This window comes from Rhincodon typus, chromosome 9, assembly GCF_021869965.1.
Source record: "Rhincodon typus isolate 14 chromosome 9, sRhiTyp1.1, whole genome shotgun sequence".
In the NCBI taxonomy this organism is placed as follows: Eukaryota; Metazoa; Chordata; class Chondrichthyes; order Orectolobiformes; family Rhincodontidae; genus Rhincodon; species Rhincodon typus.
Genome location: NC_063340.1, coordinates 92,491,935 through 92,501,542, shown reverse-complemented (window position 1 = coordinate 92,501,542; position 9,608 = coordinate 92,491,935). Strand labels below are relative to the sequence as shown.

The 9,608-nt window shown below is 43.2% G+C and overlaps 1 protein-coding gene across 1 annotated transcript in view; it reads left to right on the top strand.

The window, feature by feature from the left end:
- The window catches only part of rpl7l1 (ribosomal protein L7-like 1), a 34,166-nt gene that overhangs the window by 7,503 nt on the left and 17,055 nt on the right, over positions 1 to 9,608 (top strand). The window contains exon 4 of the mRNA XM_020510901.2: positions 345 to 482. Coding sequence (XP_020366490.1) covers positions 345 to 482 — 138 coding nt within the window. The remainder of the gene's footprint in view (positions 1 to 344; positions 483 to 9,608) is intronic.

The following is a 9,608-nucleotide window of genomic DNA, read 5'->3' as shown; positions in this document are numbered from 1 at the left end:
GCTGCTTGGCCTGCTGTGTTCATCCAGCCCTGCACCTTGTTGTCTCGCCATTTTTTCTTTGTTAATTTTTCTTTTAAAGATGTGTCCACTTCAGTTCTTGAGTTTTCCGTCAATAAGGAACAATACTTTCCCCGTGTACTCTAGCCAGACACCTCGTGATTTTCAGTCCTGAACCCCTCCAGTGTATTTACATAATGAAGTCCTTTGTCCCTGGGACCGTTCTTTTCTACACCACGTCTAGAGTAACAATTCTGTGATTCTGTGCTTGGATAGTAGATGCAAAGCTGTTGATGAAAAATGCCTGATCTTTAATTCAGTCAGCTAAGTTTGCTTGTATTCAACAGGATTCATGGGGTCAGTCCAAAGGTACAGAAAATTATTCAGATGTTGCGACTCCGCCAACTCTACAGTGGCTCCTTCATCAAACTGAACAAGACATCATTGAAAATGCTGAAGATGGTGGAGCCCTACGTTGCCTGGGGGTAAGAATTATCAATCAACAGATTCAAGAAAGAAATTGATATGTTTCTGATGAAAAGCAGGATAAAGGGCTATGGGGAATAGGTAGGAGAGTGGCATTGAGACCTTGATAAGATCGGTCACAGTCATGTTAAATGGTGGAGCAGGCTCAAAGGGCTGAATTGCCTACCCCTGCTCCTAATTCCTGTATTCCACTGTCAATCTAACACTACGCTGATTGGTTTATATGAACTGTTGCTTTATATGTTATAGACTCCATAACAAAAGATCTCAGTTTATGAATGGTATATTTGGCTCAGTGTAAAATTGTCTTACAGAGTAGGAGGCAAATTGGAGTCGGAAAATCACTAATCCCAATCAGGACTGATGCAGGTGATGTGAATTGCGGTGTAAAGATATATTTCTGCTGTAACTTTTTATACTGCAATCTATTATTCATTGGGGAGGCACTGGTAATGTCATTGGGTTAGTAATTCTGACCCCTAGGCAGATGCACTGGGTACAAATCCTACTATGATAACGACATTGTAAATTCAGTTAGAAACTCTGGAATTGAACGTTAGTCCCAGCAATAGTGATTGTGGAATTCTGTCAATTGTCATTTAAAAAATTGGTTCACTAATGTCATGTAGGAAACGAAATCTTCCATTCTTACCCAGTCATGCATACATGTGACTCCAGCAATACAGTTGACTCTGCTACGAAGAGAGGTTGAGAAGATTAGGATTACTTACATTAGAAAGATGCAGGTTAAGGGGGGACCTGATTGAGGTCTACAAAATCATGAGAGGTATAGACAGGGTGGATAGCAAGAAGCTTTTCCCAGAGTGGGGGACTCAATTACTAGGAGTCACGATTTCAAGGTGAGAGGGGAAAAGTTTAAGGGAGATATGCGTGGAAAGTTCTTTACGCAGAGGGTAGTGGGTGCCTGGAACACGTTGCCAGCGGAGGTGGTAGAGGTGGGCACGATAGCATCATTTAAGATGTATCTAGACAGATACATGAATGAAGGAATTGAAACCATATGGTCCATCTGACATCAATCTACATGCAAGGGCAAATCAGGCCATGTTGACTCTACAAAGTCCTCCTTGTGAACATTTGGGAACTTATGTCAAAATTGGAAGAAGTGTTCCACAGACTACTTAAGCAACAGCTTGATATTTTCTCAAAGGCATGATTTTGTGAGTATGATTATGAGACATCACAATCCCCTCAGAGGAAGGAGCTGCCCTGGGAGTCTTCAGCACTGACTCTGGGCCCAGTGAAAATTCATGGCATCAGGTCAAATGTGAACAAGGTAACCTCCAGCTGATTACTATGTAGCCGTCCCTCAGTTAATGAATCAGTGCTCCTCCATATAGAACACCAGTTGGCAGAAGTACTGAGAGTGATAAGGGTGCAGAGTATACTCTGGATGGGGACTTTGACATCCATCACTAGATGGGGCCTGACAGATATTACTGCCATCCTAAATGGGATAAACTTTGAATCTTCCAGCTGAGGCTGCCATGCAGGCCCCGCCTTTTCAACCTTGTCCCTTGCCTGAGCATGGTGCCCCTCAGGTTAAGCTCACCACTACTTGTCTCTTTCTGAGTGAGCAGCCTTATGGTCCACTGGGACTAAAGCAACGTTAGACTTTCACCACATCAAAACTGTGCACCTACAAGGTGCTGTGGACTTCCTTCAGAGGATGCAAGTACAGAATTCAAGAAGATGGACTGTGAAATCCTTGAGTTGATTGATAGAAGAAGTGAGGAGGAATTGGCGGATGTGGTAGGTTTAAAAGTAGACATATCCCTAGGTCCAGATGAATTGTTTCCCAGGCTGTTGTGGGAGACAATGGAGCAGATAACAAGGCCCCCTATCCCCAAAGGAGATGCCAGAGGACTCGAGGACAGCTGATGTGATCCTACTTTACAAAAACAGTGGTAGAGATAGACAAGGGAACTATGGCATAGTGAATTTCTTACCAGTTGTAGGGAAACTATTGGAGAACATTCTGAAGGAAAAATATTAATCCCCATTTCGAGAGGCAAGTTTGGTCAGGGATAGTCAGCATGGCTTTGTCAGAATGGAGGTCATGCCGAAGTAGCCTGGGAGGGAGGTTTGCTCGAGCTATATGGGATGGTTTAAACTAGATTGGCAGGGGGTGGGGAACCGTATTTGTGTTTCAGTGGCTGAGGTATTCAGCCTTCCAACAGACACAACAGGGAGTGAGGTTGGTAATAAAGAAATGCAGTCAATGGAGCGTAATTGTGGACACAGGGACGGTTTGAAGTGTGTATACTTCAATGCTAGAAGTATCAGAAATGAGGCGGATGAACTTAGAGCATGGGTTAGTATTTGGAACTACAATGTTGTGGCCATTACAGAAACTTGGGTAACTCAGGACAGGAATGGTTGTTGGAAGTTCTGGGATTTAGATGCTTTAAAAGAAACAGGGAGGGTGGTAAAAGAAGTGGGGGAGTGGCATTGCTAGTCAGGGCGAGTATAGCAGCTACTGAAAGGCAGTTCGAGAATGAGATGTCTACGAGTCAGTTTGGGTTGAGGTCAGAAGCAAGAAAGGAGCAGTCACTTTGTTGGGGTTTTTTTTACAGACCCCCTAATTGCAGAGAAGTGGAGGAGCGGATTGGGAGGCAGATACTGGAAAGGTGCAGAAGTCACAGGGTTGTAGTCATGGGTGACTTCAACTTTCCAAATATTGATTGGAAACTTTTTAGTTGTAATAGTTTAGATGGAGCGGATTTTGTCCAGTGCATTCAGGAAGGATTCCTGACACAGTATGTAGATAGACCAACACGAGGAGAGGCCATGTTGAAGTTGGTGCTTGGCAATGAACCGGGCCAAGTGTTAGACCTGTTGGTAGGAGAGCATTTTGGTGGTAGCGATCATAACTCTGTTACTTTTACAATAGTCATGGAAAAGGATAGGTACATACAGCAGGGTAAGGTTTATAATTGGGGGAAGGGTAATTATAATTCTGTTAGGCAAGAACTGGGTAACATAAAATGGGAACAGATGCTGTCAGGGAGGAGCACTATTGAAATCTGGGGATTGTTTAAGGAATACATACTGCATGTGCTCGATATGTTTGTCCCTAGCAGATAGGGAAGATGCGGTCGAGTGAGGGAGCCTTGGTTCTTAAGAGAGGTCGAACGACTGGTTAAGAGGAAGAAGGATGTTTACATAAGGTTTAGGAAACAAGGATCGGAAAAGGCTGTACAAGATCGCCAGGAAGGAGCTGTAGAAAGGGCTTAGGAGAGCTATAAGGGGGCATGAGAAAACCTTGGCAGATAGGATCAAGGAAAACTCCAAGGCTTTTTACACGTACGTGACGAATAAGCGAATGACCAGAGAAAGGGTAGGGCCGATCAAGGATTGTGAGGGGAATTTGTGCACGGAGCCTAAAGAGATAGGAGAGGTCCTTAATGAATACTTTTCTTCGGTATTCACAACGGAGAGTTGTAGAGGAGGACAGTGTGAAACAGGCTGGTAGGCTAGAGGAAGTCGATGTTAGTAAGGAAGATGTGCTAGGAATTTTGAGGAAGTTGAAGATAGATAAGTCCCCTGGGCCTGATGGGATTTATCCAAGGATTCTATGGGAAGCAAGGGAAGAGATCGCAGGCCTTTGGCGATGATCTTTTCGTCCTCACTGTCCACGGGTATAGTGCCGGAAGATTGGAGAGTGGCAAACGTCATTCCCTTGTTCGAAAAAGGGAATAGGGATAATCCTGGAATTTACAGGCCAGTCAGTTTTACTTCAGTGGTGGGCAAATTATTGGAAAGGCTTCTGAGAGATAGGATTTTTGATCACTTGCGTAGGCACAGTTTGATTTGTGAGGGGTAGATCATACCTCACAAACCTTATTGAATTCTTTGAAGAGGTGACCAAACACATGAATGAAGGTAGAGCAGTGGATGTGGTATACATGGATTTAAGTAAGGCGTTTGATAAGGTTCCCCATGGTAGGCTCCTGCAGAAAGTAAGGAGGCATGGGATAAGGGAAATGTGGCTGATTGGATTTAGAATTGGCTGACCCTTAGAAGACAAAAGGTGGTAGTGGACGGAAAATATTCAATATGGTGCTCAGTTACGAGTTGTGTACCACAAGGATCTGTTCAGGGCCCTCTTCTGTTTGTAATTTTTGTAAATGATTTGGATGTAGGAGTGGTAGGGCGGATTAGTAAGTTCGCGGACCTCGTGAAGGTGGGTCGAGTTGTGGATAGTGCGGAGGGCAATTTTAGGTTACAAAGGGACATTGAAAGGATGCAGAGCTGGGCTGAGAAGTGGCAGATGGAGTTTAACCCTGAAAAGTGTGAGGTGATTCATTTTGGAAGGACAAACTTGAAAGCAGAATACAGGGTTAAGGGAAAGATTCTTGGCAGTGTGGAGGAGCAGAGGGATCTTGGGGTTCATGTCCACAGTTCCCTGAAAGCTGCCACCCAGGTGGATGGAGTTGTTAAGAAGGTGTATGGTGTGTTCGCTTTCATTAATAGAGGGATTGAGTTCAAGAACCGTGAAGTTATGCTCCAGCTATACAAAAGCCTGGTTCGGCCACATCTGGGGTGTTGTGTCCAGTTCTGGTCGCCTCATTACAGGAAAGATGTGGAAGCATTGGAAAAGGTGCAGAGGAGATTTGCCAGGATGTTGCCTGGAATGGAGGGAAGGTCTTATGAGGAAAGGTTGAGAGACCTATGGCTTTTCTCTTTAGAACGATGAAGGATGAGAGGTGACTTGATAGAGGTGTACAAAATGATCAGAGGTATAGATAGAGTGGACAGCCAGAGACTTTTTCCTAGGGTGTAGGTAGCTATTACAAGGGGGCATAGCTTTAAAGTGAGTGGAGGTAGATATAAGGGAGACGTCAGAGGTAGGTTCTTTACTCGGAGAGTGGTAGGGGCGTGGAATGCGTTGTCAGAGAGGGTAGTGGAGTTGGCCTCATTAGGGGCATTTAAGTGGCAACTAGATAGGCATATGGATGATAGTATAAGATAGGGGTGGAGGTTAGGTAGACCTTAGGTTTAGGGTAAAAGTTCGGCACAACATCATGGGCCGAAGGGCCTGTACTGTGCTGTACTGTTCTATGTTCTAACAAATTTGACTGAACTTTTCAAGGAAGTTACTGAGTGTGTAGTTGAGGGTAGAGCAGTTAATGCAGTTTATATGGATTTCAGCAAAGCTTTTGACAAAGTCGCAAATAGAAAACTGATAAAGAAGGCAAAAGCACATGAGATCCAGAGTAACTTGGCAAGATGAATCCAAAATTAGCTTAGTGGCAGGAAACAGTGTGGTGGTGAAAAGCTGTTTATGTGACTGGAGGATGGTGTCCAGTAACGTTCCACATGGATCAGTGCTGACCACTTATTGGTTGTGATATTCGTAAATGATATAGACGAGAATGTAGATCATACAAACGTCGGCCAGGTGGTTGTCAGTGAAAAGGTTACAGGAGGATATAAACAGATTGGTCAGATGGGCAGATCAGCAGCAGGTGGAATTTAATCCTGATAATTGTGAGGTGATGCACTTCAGAAGACGTAGTAACACAAGGGAGTACTTAATGGACGACAGGACACGAGGAAGCCCAGAGGAACAGGGGGATCTTGGGGTACCTGCCCATACATTCCTGAAAGTGGCAGGATCATTAAGAAGACATACAGGACACTTGCCTTTCAGTAAAGGCACAGATTACAAGAGCAGACAGGTTATGTTCGAGCTTAACAGCTGAAGTAGTTGCAGTTTACGTTATAAGAAGGATGTGATTGCAATGGAGTGGGTGCAGAGGAGATTCTCAAGGACATTGTTTGAAATGGAGCATTTCGGCTATGAAGAGAGGCTGGATAAGCTCAGGTTGTTTTCTTTGGAGCAGAGAAGGTTGAGGTGCATAAGATTATAAGGCAGACAAAAAACAGGTGTCCTACGTTGAAGGCTCAAGAAAAAGGTGGTACCCTTTTAAAGTGAAAGGTGAAAGGTTTAGAGAGGATTTAAGGAAACATATTTTCACCCAGAGAGGGTTGGGTGATCTGGAATGCGCTGCCTGAAAGGGTAGTCGAGGCGTATAACCTCACAGCCTTTAAAAAGTACTTGGATGAGCCCTTCAAGTATCATAACGTTCGAGGCTTAAGGTCCTAATGTGGGAAAATGGGACTATTGTAGGTAGCAGTGTATTTTTTTAGCGGTACAACCTCTGGGCTGAAGAACCTGTTCTGTACTTATGATTCTATGATCAGTAGCCGCAGAATTGTATTTGACCACAATCAGGCAAAGCAGAATTCTTGATGACAACCTGTCAGCGACTTTCAACACCAATGCACAGTGGCAGCAGTGTGTACAGTATATTCAAAATATATTGTAGCAATTCACCAAATTTGCATCAACAACACGTCCCAAAGCTGTAACCTTTCATCCTAAGTCAAAGGGAGCAGATGCTTTGGAACACCGGCATCTACCAATTCCCTCCAAGTCATTTACTATCCTGACTTGGAACTATATTATAATTGATTTGCTGTCGAAATATGAACTGAGAACAGCAACAGGCCATTCAGACTTTTGAATCTGCTCTGCCATTCAATAACATCATGGCTGATTTGTCTTTAGAATTCCACACTTCCACGTCCCTCAATAGTCTTTGATTTGTGTGCCCAACAAGAATCCATCCACCTCTGCCTTAAAAATATTCAATGATCCTACCTCCACTCTGTTCTGAGGCAGAGTTCCAAAGTCACCGAACCCTCCCAGAAAGAAAACATTTCTGCTCATCTCTGTGCTAAAAGAGGGACCCATAAATTTAAATAGTGCTCCCTAGTTGTGGACTCATCCGAAAGGGCAAACACCCTTTCCTTGTCCACCTTGCTAAGACTAAATAAGATGTGGTCCATTTCAATCAAGTCACCAAGCATTTTGAATTGCAATAGTATCAAGCCCAATCTGCCCAACCTTGCCTGATGAGATAACCCTGGTCCTTGGAAATGAGGTAGGCCAAGTGGATCAAGTGTCAGTGAGGGAACATTTAGGAGACAGTGATAATTGTATCATGAGATTCAGGGTGGTGTTGGTGAATCTCATGCAACAATCCATTCTAAGAAAAATCGATAGGCAGAGAGCTGAATTTAATGGGGCAAGAACTGAGCTGGACTCATTGAAATAAGAGGTTGGTGAGAAAAACAGTAACTCCAGAAAAACAGGCACCTAACTCTTCTACTCCCATTTTCCAGCACTTGGCTCATAGCCTTGAATCCTGAGTATTGCAAATGTCCGTATAAATACCACTCATATTAAAAGGATTTCTGCCTCAATCATGCTCTCGATGAAAGATTCTTTTTCCTGACAACACCTCAAAACCACCTGTTCCTTACCTTAAATCTATAACCCAGTCATTGATCCCTCTACCAAGAGAAAGAGTGTATCAGTTTCTTCTGTTCCGTGGAAAACAACACCGGTCTGTCCAATCTCTCTTCATAACTAAACCTCTTGAGCCCAGGCACTATCCTGGTAGATGTCCTCTGTGCCCACTCCTGTGCTATCACATCTGTCCTATCATATGGGTTCCAGAACTGCACAGAATATTCTAGCCATCACATAACTAACATTTTATGCAGGTCTTCTCTTAAACGCTATGCCTCAACTAATAAAGGCAATTATTCCAATTGGCTTCTTAACCATTTTGTCATTGATCAACTATCTGACAATCCTGTTATATTTTCCTGTAATACAAGTTACTAATGTACTGCAGTCTTTCTCTGTTTAACCTCCCCCTACAGGATGCACAGCATCAGATGTTCACTGACATCACTGACCCTGGCAAGAGGAAGGTAACATAGCATCCTGGAGTCTCTTTTGCGGCCTCAGCAGCACCCATTTGTTTCCATTACAATTGAATCCCTTGCAACTATAGGTCTCCCGTTCTTCTTACTGCCCTTTTGTGCAGCAGACCTACCCATGGTGCTGTGAATTCACCTCCCAATGCTTTCCACTGAATAGTCATCTTCCCCAACAATGTCCAAACTGGCGTATCTCTTAGAAAGGCTTCAATGGGCTACCTTCAAAGAGCAGATGGTTTGGGAGCATTTAAGGTAAATTCCCTCTAATGGAAAAGGTAGGACACCCAATTCTGGTGTTCCCTGGATAACAAAACAGATTGAAATTAATTGTTGTAGTTATAAAGGTGTGCTTACATGGTCTAAGGCAGAAAATACAACTGAGAATTAACTCGAATACCAAAGGTTTTAAGGTGGAGGTGAAAAAGCAAATATGAGAAGCAGAAGGGAACTATGAGAAAAGACTGGCAGTCAACATTAGGGGAAATCCAGAAGTCTTCTGTAGTATAATATAAACAGTAAAGAGAGTAGTTAAAGGACGAGTAGGGCCAATCAGAGATCATAACGATTATTTACACCTAAAGACAGGGCGTGGTTGAGCTGTTAAATGAATACTTTGCAGTTCTCTTCAGAAAAGTGGAGCATGATGACAAAGGCAGAAACTATCACTAGAAGGATTCAAAATTAGTAGGGAAGGAGTCTTGGAAAGATTGGCACGTAAAATTGACAAAGCAGCAGGACCAGGTGCAGCCAAGAATTTTGAAAGAAGTGAGGTAGAAATTCTGTCGGCTCTGGCCATAATCTGTCTTCTCTGGACTTTGGAGAGGTGCCAGAAGATTAGAGAATTACTAACATTACGGCCTTTTCCAAGAATGGTTGTAAAGATAATTCCAGCAATTACAGACTAGTCTGTTTAACTTTGGTAATGGGCAAACTTCAAGAAACAATTATTCAGATAGAATTGATAATCACATTGAAAAAAATGTGTTGTGTAAATCAGCACAAGTTACCCCTAATTTGGCTATTTACTAAGAAATCTCACAGATAATCAAGTATTGAAACAATTATTTAAACTTTATTAGGGGGCAGCATGATGGTTCAGTGGTTAGCACTACTGCCTCACAGCACCAGGGACCCGGGTTCAATTCCAGCCTCGGGCGACTGTCTGTGAAGAGATAGGAGAGGTGCGAAATGAATATTTTTCGTCTGTCTTTTTCCTGTGTGCATACTATGTAGTCGAGGAGAATACTGAGATACAGTCTATTAGACTAGACGGGATTGAGGTTCATAAGGAGGAGGTGTTAGCA